The sequence below is a fragment of the Caretta caretta genome, chromosome 2, assembly GCF_965140235.1.
Source record: "Caretta caretta isolate rCarCar2 chromosome 2, rCarCar1.hap1, whole genome shotgun sequence".
Taxonomy (NCBI): Eukaryota; Metazoa; Chordata; order Testudines; family Cheloniidae; genus Caretta; species Caretta caretta.
In genome coordinates this window covers 249,114,642-249,133,115 of record NC_134207.1, presented here as the reverse complement: position 1 = coordinate 249,133,115, position 18,474 = coordinate 249,114,642, and the positions used below count along the sequence as shown (strand labels likewise).

The 18,474-nt window shown below is 45.5% G+C and overlaps 1 protein-coding gene across 8 annotated transcripts in view; it reads left to right on the top strand.

The window, feature by feature from the left end:
• Positions 1 to 2,004: 2,004 nt before the first annotated feature.
• DYNC2I1 (dynein 2 intermediate chain 1) overlaps positions 2,005 to 18,474 on the top strand; it is a 50,291-nt gene continuing 33,821 nt past the window's right edge. For 3 of the 8 annotated variants that reach the window (XM_075125981.1, XM_075125980.1, XM_048837634.2), the window contains exons 1-5: positions 2,027 to 2,440; positions 12,779 to 12,832; positions 14,045 to 14,492; positions 15,261 to 15,328; positions 16,075 to 16,407. In XM_075125981.1, coding sequence (XP_074982082.1) covers positions 2,426 to 2,440; positions 12,779 to 12,832; positions 14,045 to 14,492; positions 15,261 to 15,328; positions 16,075 to 16,407 — 918 coding nt within the window. In that variant the 5' untranslated portion in view covers positions 2,027 to 2,425. Of the gene's footprint in view, positions 2,441 to 12,778; positions 12,833 to 14,044; positions 14,493 to 15,260; positions 15,329 to 16,074; positions 16,408 to 18,474 lie in introns of those variants that run through there. The other 5 variants (XM_075125982.1, XM_075125979.1, XM_075125983.1 and 2 more) reach the window with 5 other exon arrangements.

Here is an 18,474-nt window from a genome sequence, read left to right as displayed (position 1 = left end):
CTAGCATTTTTATTTTTTCTCCATTTTTATAACATCTGGGCACATGCTAGATGAGCTGCAGCTAGAGATTAAATCAATCTGTCCACAATAAACTGTATAAACTATCCTTCTCTGCCTTAGTATTTTTTACTTACTACCTCATGATATAGATTTTCCTTTTATTAAAGAAAAGGATCAGTTACTAGAATGTGAAAATATCACTGTAAAAACAGAGTACAGCTGTTGTGGGTTTGAATAGGTTTTAAACTCTCTGCTTAAAACTGGGGGCCTAATTCTTCACTATTTTGCAGAGACTGCATTGCATTATGATGTGTAGCCTTTTTGATGATTGTGCAAAACAATTCTGAGATGCTACCAAATCAGAATTTGTTCCTACCCACTTTGCACAGGTGTAAATGACTATGCTGGCCAGCAGGTAGCGGAGGTTAAACAAACAATGGTTATGACCAACTATTTAAGCAGAATTTGAAGCATCAGAGAAAGGATGCAAACAGCAGAACATCCAAGCCAATGTCTTTTTACAAATGTCTTCTACGAAGCAAGTGTTGGGGTAGTTACACACACTCTTTTTGAAGTGCCACTGCTATGTTGTCTCCTGTTTCCCCAGACATAGTTTCCAAGTTTTGGATGGTTTGATGGATGTGTGCTTCCTGGGGCTCAGCAGGAGGTGATGTGGGGTGCCATGGTGAAGTTCACCATAGTGGCACTGAATGACACTGAATCTTAAGTTTCAGAGTAACAGCCCTGTTAGTCTGTCTTCACAAAAAGAAAAGGAGTACTTGTGGCACCTTAGAGACTAACAAATTTATCTGGGCATAAGCTTTCGTGAGCTATAGATCACTTCATCGGATGCACCTTAAAGCAGCCATGGCAAGTCTCTCCAGGCATTCAGTGAACTTTCCCAGGGCTGAGTGCCAGGCAGTGGGATGCAGTATTACCCACCTCAAGAGATCAAAAATCATGAGTTGGATCCCCCCAAAAACATGATTAGCCCCATACACTGGGAGATTTTGAAAACATCAAACCATGTTATTTTTGTGTGTCTTTTGACTTTTTAACTGCCTTTTACTGTTCTTCCAATGTGCCTGATAATTTCAGGTTGAAAAGTCAACCTTTAACGCACACAAAAATGCATGCCTCTTTCTAGCTCCTCAGATGGGAACGCCACTTACCTTCTTGCCACCCCTAAGATAAGCGAACTGCCATCTACTTCCCATCATTGTCTTGATTCTCTCTCCTCCCAGCCTCGCTGCATCCGATGAAGTGAGCTGTAGCTCACAAAAGCTTATGCTCAAATACATTTGTTAGCCTCTAAAGTTCCACAAGTACTCCTTTTCTTTTTGCTCCCTAAAGCGTCTCTCCTCATCTGGACCTGGCAGCACAGTCTCCCTGACTCGTCCCAGAGGCAGAAAAGCATCAGGCTCCTTGGATCCAGCAGCAGTTCTTCCCCGCCTCCTCACTCCACTGCCCGTCCCAGGACCCTCTCTCTGCTATAAGGCTTCCCTTCCCCACAAGGCTGGGGGAGCTGCCATTCTATCCCCTCCAGCTCCCACCCCACATCGCCAGGTGCAGCCCTACCCATTTTGCCAACCAGGGTGGAAAGCATTTGCAGCACCCACCCAGCAGCCAAACGCCCCCCACCCCCAAGAGGAGCACATGGGGTTTGGCACCTCCTGAAAGTTGGTGTCCAGCCCCTAGAACCTGCCCTGCCCACATCACTCCCGTCAGTCGCCCCCTTCCCCACCCCGGCAACCTCTCAATTGGCCTCCTGCTCCCCGAGTCCCTCCCGCCCCCATTCTCCTTTCACGGCGTCTCTGCGGCTCACCACAGTCCCTGACTACCCAGGTCACCGCTTCTCACCGAAGCCAGCGCGAGCTGGCAGCCCATTTTAGTAAGGGCAGCCTCACCGCTCGCTGCCGCTAGACTATAGGAAAATGGCGGCCACCACGCCAGCTTCAGCCCCTCCACAGTTACAGGGGACGGCGGCCATTTTGAGTAAGGGACAATCCCAGCGCCCTCAGCATTCAGCGGCTCTCCCGAGACAGGGAACAACCCCCCGTTCGAGTCGCCGTAAAAGCGCCCGCGGGCAGTAACGGGCACAATGCTGGACACGCGCGGGGGCACGGAACCCGCCACGGTCTCCCCGGCCCGCTGCCCCTCGGCCGCCGGGGAGAAGCTTGGGTCCCCACGCCCCACAGGCGCCCGCGGTCTCCCGTCTGCCACACCTCGCCCGCCGCCACCTCTCTCTGGCTGGGGCTGGGATCGATCGATCGGCCGATCGGCCGCCTGCCCTTCGCTGCCTGCCTGTTGCTAGGCAGAACCCCACGCAGTTGCCTTGGTTTCTTCGGCCCCGCCTTCCGCCCGGGGTCGGGAAACAGCGGCAGGGACCTGGAGAGCCCTCGGTGCAGCCCGTTGCCGCTCCGCCATGGAGCCCGAGAAGGTGAGGCGGGGGCGGGTCGGAGGTGGGGGGAGGCTGGCTGCACCCCGCGGCGTATCCATAGCGCCGACTGGGCGTTAGCGTGTTAGCGCGCCGCCGCCTACCTACGTGGCCTACGGAGGGTTCCTCTGCTGCCGTGACCGTTGGCCCGTCCCCCCGCTTACTGTCATGCTTTGCTTTATCCCCCGAGTACCCCCCACTGCTGTGCCTCATCACCCCTACGGCCCCGCAGTACCCCCCACGGATGCGTTCCCCCCTCGCACCCGTCCCCTCTGAATGCGCCGTACTGCTGTGACTCATGTCCCCCGAGTACCCTCACTGCTGTGACCCATCCTCCCACGGCCCATCCCCTCAGTGCCCCCCCGTTGTGACCCTGCCCCCCCACAACCCATCCCCCCGCTGTGACCTGTCTCCCCACGGCCCATCCCCCACTGCTGTGACCTGCCCCCCCCCCCGTACTCCATGCTGCTGTGCCCCCTACACTGAAGTGTCACAGCCTTGCTGCTGTGCCGCTGCAGCATTTTAAGTGTAGATAAGCCCTCAGAGTGGCACAGCTAAATACACGGTGGACCATATTGGTTAGCATAAGTAGTTAACACATATTTCAAGTTTCAGAGTAACAGCCGTGTTAGTCTGTCTTCGCAAAAAGAAAAGGAGTACTTGTGGCACCTTAGAGACTAACCAATTTATTTGAGCATAAGCTTTGGTGAGCTACAGCTCACTTCATCGGATGCATACTGTGGAAACTGCAGAAGACATATACACACAGAGACCATGAAACAATACCTCCCACCCCACTGTCCTGCGGGTAATAGCTTATCTAAAGTGATCATCAAGTTGGGCCATTTCCAGCACAAATCCAGGTTTTCTCACCCTCCGCCCCCCCCCCCCACCCACACACACACAAAAACTCACTCTCCTGCTGGTAAACAGTTTGTGTGTGTGGTTTTTGGTGGGGGGTGGGAGGATGAATCATAGAATATCAGGGTTGGAAGGGACCTCAGGAGGTCATCTTGTCCAACCCCCTGCTCAAAGCAGGACCAATCTCCAATTTTTGCCCCAGTTCCCTAAATGGCCCCCCTCAAGGATTGAACTCACAACCCTGGAAACCACTGAGAGGTATTGTTTCATGGTCTCTGGGTATATAATGTCTTCTGCAGTTTCCACAGTATGCATCCGATGAAGTGAGCTGTAGCTCACGAAAGCTCATGCTCAAATAAATTGGTTAGTCTCTAAGGTGCCACAAGTACTCCTTTTCCTTTTGCGAATACAGACTAACACGGCTGTTACTCTGAAACCTGTTCCTAGACAGTGGCTTATATACAATAATAATTCCGCCAGTGTTTCAGTCCTATATTCACTACTGATTAGCTGAGTTTTCTTGTTGCACAATTAGATTGAACTCCCTTGTATATTATTCTAGACAAAGACCTACATCTTTTTCCTGTTTTATTGTTTGGTGTTAGAGTTGTCTTGTAATGCCAGGTTCGTCATCAGACATTTTTCCAGAACATGAAGGTCACTTCTGGAAACAATAGCAGCAGAGGTGACAGATGCAGAATAGAAAACAATAAAACCCAATGGCATGTAGCCAGATATGGAGGGACAGAGGCTGCTCAGCCTGCAAAACCGCAAGAGCTGCTGCCCAAAAGTGCATCTTTCATTTATCCAGTCAACCAGGTCGCTTAGGTCCCTTAGTTCTGTGCCCATACTGATTTCAATCAGCTTCTTCATAGCATCGTTTGTGGGTGGAGGACACTAACCACCAACTCCTGTGCCTTTGATTTGATCCTGACCAACAAAAAACAACATAAAACAAAGCCTTTGTTTAAGTTTGTTAGCATAGGTATTGTGCTGTTAAGAATCATAGAATCATAGAATATCAGGGTTGGAAGGGACCTCAGGAGGTCATCTAGTCCAACCCCCTGCTCAAAGCAGGACCAATCCCCAATTAAATCATCCCAGCCAGGGCTTTGTCAAGCCTGACCTTAAAAACTTCTAAGGAAGGAGATTCTACCACCTCCTTAGGTAACGCATTCCAGTGTTTCACCACCCTCCTAGTGTTAGCCGATGGCCAAGGATGTTTGGTGAGGTGCCAGCTATGCCCGTTTATACCATCCGTGACTTTGACTGCTAGGACGCACGGTCCCTTCGCGGCGGGCAGCCCGGGCTAGGCTGACGGATGCCCCAAGGTCCTAAACACCCGTGACTTTAACTGCTAGAGCTCAGAGATCCTTCGCAGTGGGCAGTCAACACTGACTGACAGGTGCCCCAATGGCAGCACTAAGAGCCTCTCCGCACCCGTGACTTTAACTGCTAGAGCTCAGAGCTCCTTCGCAGTGGGCAGTCAGGATTGACTGACAGGCGCCCCAAGAGTTTGCCCCGTGGAGGCGGCACAACTCAACGCTAGGCTCTTAGTACTCTCACCTAGTGGCCAGGCTTTATAGCCAAAACGGCTGAGGTTCTTTAATTGTGTTGGCTGCTTTACAGTAAACCAGAGAAACAAGTCAGGCTTATGCACAAATGGTTACCAAAATTTATTAAACTAGATTCTAATCATGTGGTTACAAAATTGCTAGTGCCTACTTATTTAAATGTAGAGATGTTACACACACAAACAAGTTACAAAACTGAAGCCACAATCCCAAAGAAAGAAAACAAAGTATAGAGCTCTATTTCAAAATATGTGTACACTAAAGATAGGAGATCAGGTGTGGGTGCTTCTTACCCTCCTTGCATCTCTCGATTCCAGCGGTGCCAAGCCAGGATCGGTCACTCAATTCCGCGGAAAGACGAATAAGGGACAAGGCTTAGGGACCCTCTTAGCTGCAGAAGCCTTGGGAGGCTGTCATTTATCTGACCAGCAGATAAAGCACTCAAAAATCATGGTGCTGTAGGTCCCATACTTATACCTCTGTATTCCTTTATTCTCTTTCTCCTTTCTTATGCCAAATTGGGGCTGGTCTGTCTGGGTGATGCCAGCTCTCACAAGAGTAGTTTACACTTGCAAGGGAGAGAAACAATAAGTTTCGACTACTGGACATTCCTTTTATTAGGGTAAATATTTTCCCACCTAGGATGTTGGGGTGTGTGCATCCCGCTATTTAGTAGGGGCTAAGAGCCATGTCTGTCACAGCTTCTCTGTCTGCTGTGAGCCTAATCGTTGTATATGTTCCCAGAGGCACATTGTAGCAGCACACCTGTGCTTCTCACAGCTTCAAAGGCTGTGCTGGAATTGATGTTAAGTGCCCTGTTGTTTTGGCTCCCTTGTGTTCCCAGCAATGCTGGTCTGAGAGGGGGGGCTGGCTGTCCGGCTACACCTAGTGAAAAAGTTTTTCCTAATATCCAACCTAAACCTCCCCCACTGCAACTTGAGACTATTACTCTTTGTCCTGTCCTCTTCTATCACTGAGAATAGTCTAGAACCATCCTCTCTGGAACCACCTCTCAGGTAGTTGAAAGCAGCTATCAAATCCCCCCTCATTCTTCTCTTCTGCAGACTAAACAATCCCAGTTCCCTCAGCCTCTCCTCATAAGTCATGTGTTCCAGACCCCTAATCATTTTTGTTGCCCTTTGCTGGACTCTCTCCAATTTATCCACATCGTTCTTGTAGTGTGGGGCCCAAAATTGGACACAGTACTCCAGATGAGGTCTCACCAACGTCGAATAGAGGGGAACGATCACGTCCCTCGATCTGCTCGCTATGCCCCTACTTATACATCCCAAAATGCCATTGGCCTTCTTGGCAACATATCTGACTCATATCCAGCTTCTCGTCCACTGTCACCCCTAGGTCCTTTTCCGCAGAACTGCTGCCTAGCCATTCGGGCCCTAGTCTGTAGCGGTGCATTGGATTCTTCCGTCCTAAGTGCAGGACCCTGCACTTATCCTTATTGAACCTCATCAAATTTCTTTTGGCCCAATCCTCCAATTTGTCTAGGTCCCTCTGTATCCTATCCCTGCCCTCCAGTGTATCTACCACTCCTCCCAGTTTAGTATCATCCGCAAATTTGCTGAGAGTGCAATCCACACCATCCTCCAGATCATGTATGAAGATATTGAACAAAACCGGCCCCAGGACCGACCCCTGGGGCACTCCACTTGACACCGGCTGCCAACTAGACATGGAGCCATTGATCACTACCTGTTGAACCCGACAATCTAGCCAACTTTCTGCCCACCTTATAGTGCATTCATCCAGCCCATACTTCCTTAACTTGCTGACAAGAATACCGTCGGAGAGGATGTCAAAAGCTTTGCTAAAGTCAGGAAACAATACATCCACTGCTTTCCCTTCATCCACAGAACCAGTAACCTCTTCATAGAAGGCGATTAGATTAGTCAGGCATGACCTTCCCTTGGTGAATCCATGCTGACTGTTCCTGATCACTTTCCTCTCATGTAAGTGCTTCAGGATTGATTCCTTGAGGACCTGCTCCCTGATTTTTCCAGGGACTGAGGTGAGGCTGACTGGCCTGTAGTTCCCAGGATCCTCCTTCTTCCCTTTTTTAAAGATTGGCACTACATTAGCCTTTTTCCAGTCATCCGGGACTTCCCCCGTTCGCCACGAGTTTTCAAAGATAATGGCCAATGGCTCTGCAATCACAGCCGCCAATTCCTTCAGCACTCTCGGATGCAACTCCTCCGGCCCCATGGACTTGTGCACGTCCAGCTTTCCTAATAGTCCCTAACCACCTCTTTCTCCACAGAGGGCTGGCCATCTACTCCCCATGTTGTGATGCCCAGCGCAGCAGTCTGGGAGCTGTCCTTGTTCGTGAAGACAGAGGCAAAAAAAGCATTGAGCACATTAGCTTTTTCCACATCCTCTGTCACTAGGTTGCCTCCCTCATTCAGTAAGGGGCCCACACTTTCCTTGGCTTTCTTCTTGCTGCCAACATAGCTGAAGAAACTCTTCTTGTTACTCTTGACATCTCTTGCTAGCTGCAGCTCCAGGTGCGATTTGGCCCCCCTGATTTCATTCCTACATGTCTGAGCAATATTTTTATTCTCTTCCCTGGTCATATGTCCAACCTGCCACTTCTTGTGAGCTTCTTTTTTATGTTTAAGATCCGCTAGGATTTCACCGTTAAGCCAAGCTGGTCGCCTGCCATATTTACTATTCTTTCGACTCATCGGGATGGTTTGTCCCTGTAACCTCAACAGGGATTCCTTGAAATACAGCCAGCTCTCCTGGGCTCCTTTCCCCTTCATGTTAGTCCCCCAGGGGATCCTAGCCATCCGTTCCCTGAGGGAGTCGAAGTCTGCTTTCCTGAAGTCCAGGGTCCGTATCCTGCTGCTTACCTTTCTTCCCTGTGTCAGGATCCTGAACTCAACCAACTCATGGTCACTGCCTCCCAGATTCCCGTCCACTTTTGCTTCCCCCACTAATTCTTCCCTGTTTGTGAGCAGCAGGTCAAGAAGAGCTCTGCCCCTAGTTGGTTCCTCCAGCACTTGCACCAGGAAATTGTCCCCTACAGTTTCCAGAAACTTCCTGGATTGTCTGTGCACCACTGTATTGCTCTCCCAGCAGATATCAGGAAAATTAAAGTCACCCATGAGAACCAGGGCATGCGATCTAGTAGCTTCTGCGAGTTGCCGGAAGAAAGCCTCATCCACCTCATCCCCCTGGTCCGGTGGTCTATAGCAGACTCCCATCACTACATCACTCTTGTTGCTCACACTTCTAAACTTAATCCAGAGACACTCAGGTTTTTCTGCAGTTTCGTACCGGAGCTCTGAGCAGTCATATTGCTCCCTTACATACAGTGCTACTCCCCCACCTTTTCTGCCCTGCCTGTCCTTCCTGAACAGTTTATAACCATCCATGACAGTACTCCAGTCATGTGAGTTATCCCACCAAGTCTCTGTTATTCCAATCACGTCATAATTCCTTGACATCACCAGGACCTCCAGTTCTCCCTGCTTGTTTCCAAGGCTTTGTGCATTCGTATATAAGCACTTGAGATAACCTGCTGATCGCCCCTCATTCTCAGTATGAGGCAGGAGCCCTCCCCTCACAGACGTTCCTGCCTGTGCTTCCTCCCGGTATCCCGCTTTCCCACTTACCTCAGGGCTTTGGTCTCCTTCCCCCAGTGAACCTAGTTTAAAGCCCTCCTCACTAGGTTAGCCAGCCTGCTCGCAAAGATGCTCTTCCCTCTCTTCGTAAGATGGAGCCCGTCTCTGCCCAGCACTCCTCCTTCATGGAACACCATCCCATGGTCAAAGAATCCAAAGCCTTCTCTCCGACACCACCTGCGTAGCCATTCGTTGACTTCCACGATTCGACAGTCCCTATCCAGGCCTTTTTCTTCCACGGGGAGGATGGACGAGAACACCACTTGCGCCTCAAACTCCTTTATCCTTCTTCCCAGAGCCACGTAGTCCGCAGTGATCTGCTCAAGGTCATTCTTGGCAGTATCATTGGTGCCCACGTGGAGAAGCAGGAAGGGGTAGCGATCTGAGGGCTTGATGAGTCTCGGCAGTCTCTCCGTCACCTCGCGAATCTTAGCCCCTGGCAAGCAGCAGACTTCTCGGTTTTCCCGGTCAGGGCGGCAGATAGATGACTCAGTCCCGCAGGAGAGAGTCCCCGACCACCACCACCCGCCTCCTTCTCTTGGGAGTGGTGGTCGTGGAACCCCCCATCTCAGGACAGTGCATCTCATGCCTTCCAACCAGCGGAGTCTCCTTCTGCTTTCTCCCCCCAGACATATCATCTGGTCCACTCTCCGCAAAGGTAACTGCGGAGAGAACATGAAAGCAGTTAGTTACTTGTGTCCGCGTTGCTGGAACCCAGACATTCCCCCTTCTTCTTCTGGAGGTCACATGTTGCCAAGCTTCTTCACTGGCCTCTTGGCTCCGCTGTGCAAGAATGAATGCCCGAGCCAGGTTCTGCTCCTTTCCCCACTGTGGCAGAGGAAAAGGACCAGAGTGCAGCCCCACCCTCTCAGCCGTGTCCTCCAGCAGGGCTACGCAGCTCCGTGTGGGTGGGGAGAGGGAGCGGAGCTGCTGGAGTGGGGCTGTCCGGCGGCCCCACGTCTTTCCGGTACCCTGTACCAGCTAGAAATCTCTATGGGTACCGCCATACTTGCACTCCTGCAGAGAGGTAAATCACTCGGGGGGGGGCTGGGGATGCCCCAGCCAGTGGCTTCTACCCTGCGCCAGGCTCACCTGCTAGTCCTGGCTGGGCTGAGGGCAGGGGAGGACGAGACTTGCTCGGAGCAGCCAGGGCTGGGTCAGGCCCACCCCCAGAAACCTCCCCTGTCTGCAGGAGGTTCCGCACGCCCCCCACCGCTTCCTGTCCCCATTGCTCCTCAGCCGTTGGGGGTGGGGTCACTGTACAAGTAGCTGCTCCCCCATCCGCCCAACCTCTGTGCGTCTGGACCTCCCCATACCCAGTCACCCCCCGCTGACCGTCACCCCCCTAAACCCAGAAACCACACCAAGCCCCCCACACCCGATCCCCACCCTGCTAAGCCTCACCCCTTGCATTCAGAGGCCCCGCTTGCATTCAGAGGCCCCGCTTGCATTCAGAGGCCCCGCATACCCAGACCCCCCGCTGAGCCTGCCCCACCCAGATCCCCCCCGATGAGCCCCACCTTCACCCAGGCCAAAACCCCAATGAGCCCCAACCAGCTGCACCCAGACCCCCATCCCACTAAACCCCAGTCCCCTCCAGCACCCAGACCCCCCTGCTGAGTCTCCCACACCCAGACCCTGCAATCTGCAAATGGGGGGGAAAAAATTGTCTTGTTTCTTTTTGGGCATTGTTACGTTCTGCTCAGGAAACTCAAAACTGTCAGTGTGTCAGGCCTGATATGAGTTACAGTATAGTGAGCCCTCTGCCAGGTGGCATTAAGGGACTCCTAGGGTCACAGGTATATCTATGCTGAAAGTGTAATTTCCAGTTCAAATAGACATACCTGTACTAGCTCTAATTGAGCTAGTGTACTAATAATAGGAGTATAGCTGCGGTGCATGAGCAGCAAGACAGACCTCCTTGCCAGAGGGTGTTGTGAAGGCCAATACTATAACGGGGTTCAAAAGGGAGCTAGATAGATTCATGGAAGATAGGTTCATCAATGGCTATTAGCCAGGATGGGCAGGAATGGTGTCCCTAGCCTCTGTTTGCCAGAACCTGGGTTTGGGTGACAGGGCATGGATCATTTGTCTGTTCATTCCCTTTGGGGCACCTGCCATTGACCACTGTCAGAGGACAGGATACTGGGCTTGATGGACCTTTGGTCTGACCCAGTGTGGCCATTCTTATGTTCTTAGCCACCAAACTGCAGTCCCATCTGATACCCTGGGTAGGTACTCGGGCAGCTAGACTGTCCTGCTGCTTACACCGCCATGGCTTCACTTCTGTTTTTAACATATTTGATCACAGCTAACATGGGTATGTTTACTTGAGCTGGAAATTATACTGTCCCGCTCCAGTGTAGACATTTGATCGATCTCTCTCTTGCCTGAAAGTTATAGGTTTCAGAGTAACAGCCGTGTTAGTCTGTATTCGCAAAAAGAAAAGGAGTACTTGTGGCACCTTAGAAACTAACCAATTTATTTGAGCATAAGCTTTTGTGAGCTACAGCTCACTTCATCGGATGCATACTGTGGAAACTGCAGAAGACATTATATACACAGAGACCATGAAACAATACCTCCTCCCACCCCACTCTCCTGCTGGTAATAGCTTATCTAAAGTGATCACTCTCCTTACAATGTGTATGATAATCAAGTTGGGCCATTTCCAGCACAAATCCAGGTTTTCTCACCAGCAGGAGAGTGAGTTTGTGGGGGCGGAGGGTGAGAAAACCTGGATTTGTGCTGGAAATGGCCCAACTTGATTATCGTACACATTGTAAGGAGAGTGATCACGTTAGATAAGCTATTACCAGCAGGAGAGTGGGGTGGGAGGAGGTATTGTTTCATGGTCTCTGTGTATATAATGTCTTCTGCAGTTTCCACAGTATGCATCCGATGAAGTGAGCTGTAGCTCACGAAAGCTTATGCTCAAATAAATTGGTTAGTTTCTAAGGTGCCACAAGTACTCCTTTTCTTTCTGAAAGTTATAGTTATTTTCTTTGAATTTTTTCTGCGTTTTTTAACTTTAGAAATGTTAGGAATTTCAATTCATGTTGTCCCTGTTTTTCCTAGCAGCCTCCTTGGAGGATCCAAAGAAGTAGATTGGGATCTTTCTAGGCATATTGTTTAAGGGCTCGGTGTGTTGAATTATAACAAAATCATCTTTTTGTTAAAATTAGTTGATAGAACTAAAGAAAACAAAAACCTAAGTCTTAAAAATCACTTCCCCTCTCAGTTAACCAGGTTTAACTTCCTTGGTACATGTGATATCATCCTGCAGGTCACCAGTTCATAAAGTACTCTAGGAAAAATATTGGCTAGGCAAGACCTGAATTTCTACTGTGTAAAAAAAAAAAAAAAAAAAGGAAGAAAAAAAGAAGCAGAAAAACACTTTTAAAAATAATAACTCTTTCAAGGCTTGTTTGTACATAATATTTTTTTCTGTGCAGGTGACTATGAAAATATATAAATGGAAACATTTCTGTTGGACTTAGTGTTTATAACTTTTACAAAACCTAAATTTGAAACCAGACTTGTCCTGACATATCCCTTTAAATGAAAATGGCACCCATTTTAAGTTGAGAAAATGCTTAATAAGATAAACTTTCTTATATTCTGCAGTGCTATGTAGTAAGTGATGCCACAGACTGAGATTTAGTTTGTATGCAGCTTTCCAGTTAAGGAAAATAACTTTGAGAGCTATGACAAAAGGAATGTTGCTATCCTACTAAGAAAGGAGACCAGAGGAAGCCTGAATTTATACTGTGATTGTCTTTATACCCCTTTTTCACTTCAGTGCCAAATGCCAGTATTTCATATAACAGTCAATTGACATATATAATGTCAATTCCCATTATACCTTATGCAGTAGTAGGGATAGGAGAATATTGTCAGCACCTTATAGAACATAATTACTTAACAAGAAGATTTCTTAGTCAGTTTAATTGGAGTATGCAGTAACTTATCTTTAATTTTGTTGTACTCCAGTGCTCAGAAATAAAACAAAAAGGACCCACTGCTGTGTGGAAAATCAACTTTCCCTTCTGGTGGTGGAAATAGTGGACTTGAGCTACTTTGAAATACCTAGGCACACTTAAGCAAGTTAATGGTGATGTAATTAAAATTTAATGGTACATACATATTTATAAATGGCTTAATTCCTCAGTTTAAAAATGTCCATTGATAATATGCAAAGTGGCTATTCTGCACCTGAACTCAATTATTCCATCTTTAGCATGTCTTTGTCATTCCTTTTCTAGAGAAGAACCAAAGAAGATACTTGGAAATCAGATGAACTTAAGAAACATCTTAGGGTAAACATCTTCTGTAAATTTATAGAATCAATTTAGCCATTTTCTGGACTGCTTTCTTTAGTAAAATTAATGTGACTAATGTTATATTTTAGGATGCAAAGACACTCCAGTCCTCCCAGCTCAGATTTAATTGGATTTGTGGGAGAATTTCAACATCGAGTTTAAGAAAGGCAATCTTCTGATACTCAGGAAACAGTTAATGCATATTTTATTTAGTTATACAGAAACTACGCTGCAGGTCACATGTACAATACATGGGCCAGATCATTGATAATAACTGCTTTTCTGTTCAGAGCCTGAATCTTCATTTTTCATGAATGTGCAGAGTGTTAAAACTGATTAGTTCTGTTACACCAATGGAAGTGAATGATAGCCCTGCAGTGGGGATGGCTTAGTGGTCTGTGTACTAGACTTGAAAGGTTTTGATGTTAGCAGGAGTGACTGAGCCCTTTATCCCTATTAGGTAGATATATTAAGTTTTATTCAGTTTACTGTATGAATGCAACTTAAAAAGAAGTTCTTGTCTGCTCTGCGTAAATATGAAAGGTCTAGGCTGAAATCCTGACCCCACTGAAATCAATGGGAGTTTTGCTATGGGCATCAGTGGGACCAGGATTTCATCCCTCGTGACTTTTTAAAAATAGGACTTTAGGTTTTCCCTAAGTTCTTGGCCAAATTGTTTCTTTCCCAGCTCTCGTTATACGGTATGTTCTATGCCTGTTGTCAACTAACTGCCAATCTTCTGCCATAGAGGTGGCTGCATGATGCCCACATATATGTTGTTATAATTTATTATTTAATAATATTATTATTTATTATTGGTGGTGTGTGATACATTTTCTAAACGAAGAAGGCATGATCACAACGTAAAGATATAGGGCTAAATTTTCAGACTAGCACAAAAAAGTATGCATATTTACATGTGTAATTTGTACACATGAACACCAAGTTGTGCAAGCAGTTCTGTTAAAGTATATGGAAATGATGAGTCATGCATCTGAGTTGCCCTTTGTATATCAATTTATTATGACGATTGCAAGCTTAATTGTAGTAACTGTATGCACAATCCAGGCATGTATACACGTGGGCATTTTCACAAATTTCTGGAAACTGGGTTCCATAAATCACTTATGGATTTTTGGGATAAAAATACTATATGAAAATAAATTAGTGAATTTTAATTGTGCATCAGTTTATTTTTACTCTTTTTAGGTATCACAGTCAGATAGTCAATCTGAAGATAAGAAACAGAAGGAAAAGAAACTGCAAAGAGCTATAGAGACTCATGACATGGTTGATTACAAAGGATACAGACACAAGGATCAAGACAAGGACAGAGGAAAGGCAAAAGAAAGGACAGGTGAACGAGAGAGATTTAAATCTAGTGAAAGAGACAGGGATAAGCTAAAAGAAAGAGAAAGGGGAAAAGATCATCACAGAGAACAAGAGAGAGAGAAATTTAAGGACAAGGACCAAGGAAAAGATGCAGAGAAGGAAAAACACATTAAAAGAAAAGATAAAGAGAAGGAGAGTGATAAAGAAAGAGACAGAAAATATAGGAGGGATGAGCTGAAGCAAATGCTTATACAGAATAACCTGAAAGCATATGGAGGAAGTGATAAAGAACAACGCAGAAGAAGAGAAAGCAAGGATCAATTGGGTAGGCTGGTTTGCTTTGCTGTGCATATTTTGAAGTATTTCACTTTATAGGTAGAAATGGACTGAAACCAAACTCCTGTCCTTGCAGGGAGCGTAATGTCAATGGGCACTGGGTGCCTAGCTGCCATGTGTGCATTTGAAAATCGTACTCAATAACCCAGTTTCATTTTCAAGCTCCCAGGTTCTCAGCTGCCTCTTTTCCTTCCCAGTGAGTTACTGAGTATAGTAGTTTTTGGTGATTAATTAATTCTAACATAGTGGGTGACTTATAAGTCCCTGTATGAATACAGAGCTTCTCCTTTGGGTAATTCTGCTATCAGGTGCCTGAACTCTGCATGAAATTGCAATGTAATTATAGATGAGTGATAGCAGGCGGTATCGTAGTTCCTACCATCATGCAAGAGGGAATGGAGTCTCTCTCAAGGGCTTCTCTTCAGGCAAAACCCCAGATACAGCCAATCTTGGGGGGGAAATTTAGGCTCAAGTGTATACTGTTTTATTATTTGTTACCAATAAATCTCTCCCACTCCTCCCCTCCCAAAAAAAGGTGGTAGGTTTGAATTTTGTACAATGTGTGTATATATTCCATTGAGAGAAGGGTGGCAACTCTGTCTATTTGCATTAACATTGCTGGATTCAGGGTCCCTGTCACTGAAATGTGGAGTACGTGCCACATACTATCGGTGTAATGTGTCATGTACTACACTGGGGGTTTTTAGTGTAATAAAAAAAAATGTCTTCAGTAATTTTATATATATAATTTTTTTAGAGCAAGCAAACATAAGGGATGAAGTGAAAGAGAGAAGACATACAGAAAGAAAAGTAAAGGAAGGAAAAGTAAGGAAATGTTTCATAATAGCATAAGATAAGGTGAAATGTAATGAATAAATTTGATAAAACTCCAGTGCCTGAGTAATCCCAAGAAGTGTATTTATAGCAAGCTTGCATGTAAAATGTTACAAAAAACCAAACAGTATTTGAACATAGTTCTTTAATTGTAATTTAATCTTATTAAAAGGGAAATGTCATCTAACTTTCAACATGAAAACGTTTAAATGTTATTTGTTTTTAACATTTCCATTAATAATCTTTAAGGAGATATGTTGTTCTTGTTTAAACATGTAGCTATCATTTATTTTTGTACAGCATCATCAAACAAATGTATTGCAAAATGTTTAACCTATTATTTATTAATGTACTTATTACTAATTTATTTATTTGGCATTGTAAGTGTACATGGTGCTTTACCACAGATTATGTGTTAAAAAACAAAGAGCTACATCTCTGCTTGAAGAGTTCATACTCTAAAGGGGAGTTCACCATTACAATGAGGTGTATAGTCTCCCAGAGGAAGTATTGGAAGCCCCATTGCTGGTGTAATTAGAAACTTCAGTAGACACAACACGTGACAATATATTGTATGGAGAAATAATCCTATACTGGCAAGGAGATGGACTAGATGACCTAATATGAGTATCCATTCCTGATTTCTAGAATCATAGAATTCTGTTACTTCTAACATTTTAATTAAAAATCTTTGGAGAAGTCTGTAACTTTTTTTGTATTATTTTTCCTTGTTCCAGAAAAGTGAGAGCAAAAATAGTCTTGGCGAGTTTTTAACAAAAAAAGATGAAGAAGGTGGACATAGACACAAGTCACACAGAGATCAAGAACTGAATAAAGACAGAGGGAGGAGTCATAGGGATAAAAGAGAACATGAACATTCAGTTAGGGGAGGAAAAGAGAGACCTTCAAAAGAAAGAAGCCATGAATTGTTTGTAAAGGATGGGGAAGAAAAATATGTGTTAAGGAGACCGAAAGAAGGATCTTCCATTGAAGACAGAGAAAGACAACTGAGCGAGAATAATGAAAAAAGACAGAGGGAAGAAAATGAAAGAAAGAAAAGAGACCTTAAGGTTAGTTTTTGTAAAACTTAAAAGTTGTAGTTAACATTTTTCGGATACCTTCTTATTTCATCTAACACCCAGTCTGTCTTGAAAATGCTTTGTTAAAACATAATAAACAAATACTGATTTCTGGTGAAGTGAACTTCCAGAGATATGGACTTGGAAGGCAAATATTGAATGAAGCTTTTCCTGAGGGGACAATAAATTTTGATATTTCCTGAAATGTACATACACACACATGCATTCTGATTGTCTTCTTCACAAATGCAGTCTGGCAGTTTCTTCATTGGGACCCTGAATTTCTTATTAAAATGCTGAAGAGGAGATTGTTAGACGTCCAGAAAAACAAATTGGCTGGGATTTCCAAAAGAGCCCAAGGGAGTTAGGTACCCAACTCCCATTTAATTTCACTGGTTTTTGGGCACCTAAACTCCCTTAGGCTTCTTTGTAAATCCCACCTATTATTAACATGTTATGAGACTTTTGTTGCCTCCAGAGCTGTGATTGTCTTGTGGTGCCATGGGCAGTGGTTGGGGGAGCCCAGGCCCTCTTTCTCTCTGTGTCTGCTCAGGATTTGGGGGAGCTTCTGTCCCAAATGGTGCCTCTGGAATTGGGAATGGGGTAACTGGGCTACTGGTGCCAAGTGCTGGATTCCAAGGGTTATGGGGAGAGTACAGCCCAGTTCCCCAACCTCAGCCCTTCACTACTACTGCTCTAACATCTCCCTGGTGTTTCCAGTGTAGTATGTGATGCTGCTGCTGTTTTGACAGAAATGCAAGCCTAATGTTGGAGTGTTCTGTGATTTTGGCATGCTGCCAACATTTTTCTGCATGAGTGAAAGAAAATGGCAATTTTTAATCTGATTGGAATGTCATGGGTCAAAAAATCACTTCTGTAGTACAAGGGGATTCCTCCTGCCGAATATCAAAGGCCTGCTGCAAACAGAAGGTGTGAAAGCTTCTCAAAATAAGTTGGAAAACTCCTTGGTAAAGGAGAATGTAAGCAACCTTAATATAGGAATTGCTACCAGCTCCCCGTGTAATTCCGTGTCTTTATTAGTGACATAAGTCAGATGACTGACTATCAGCAAATTTTTCAGGGTTTGTCTAGACTTGGAGATTTGCTGAAATACCTATTTCAGAATATATAAGCTCTTATGTGGACACTCTTGAGCTATTTCGGTAAATTTGCAAGTGTAGACAAGCCCTTTGTGTACAGAAATTAAGTGATAAATTCCACCCTGGCAGGTGCAGCATGGGAAGCAGAGAGAGTGGCAGAGCCTCTGCTACAGGGATCCTAAAGTGGTTAGGACAGGATTCCTCAAGAAGAGCCAGAGGCACATGCAGTGTGTACTTTGCTGCTGCTCTGAACAAGAGGACTGTAAGCTTCCATCAAGTATGTACTGATGAAAGCAACATAGGTGCTAACCCATAGCCCGAATAAGTCAGCCAGATTCTCCTCAGGTTCTTGAGCATTATGAGGTAATTCAGTCCTGCTGGTTGCACAAATGAAAGATGTTCACAATCCCCTCTCCTTCCTTTGTGCACAAACACAACATAGTGCAGGATGTTGCCCTTAAGGATCACTTGCAAATGTTCAGCATTTTCAAGAGAAGTTCTCTGTACATGTTCGGCATTTCTTTAATTGATGTTTCAGCTATCTATTTTCTTAGCTTAACATAATTACTTTCTCTTTGAGAGGCCTCATGCAGAGCTTCCTACAAGTAATGGAGCATAGAAATGGATAGCACATGATGACCCATGATTTGTTAATGGAATATAACTGTTTCTCAGCAACCTCTTATATTGCTGCTAATACTTTATTACAAGGTCATATACATTATTTCTCAGAAGATTTCTGACAATGTGAATACTATGAATTAATATGCAAACTAGATACCATTAACTTGAGTTTGAATAGAGACTGGGAGTGGCTGGGTCATTACACATATTGAATCTATTTCCCTAAGTTAAGTATCCTCACACCTTCTTGTCAACTGTCAAAATGGGCCATCTTGATTATCAGTACAAAAGTTTTTTTTCTCCTGATGATAATAGCTCATCTTAACTAATTAGC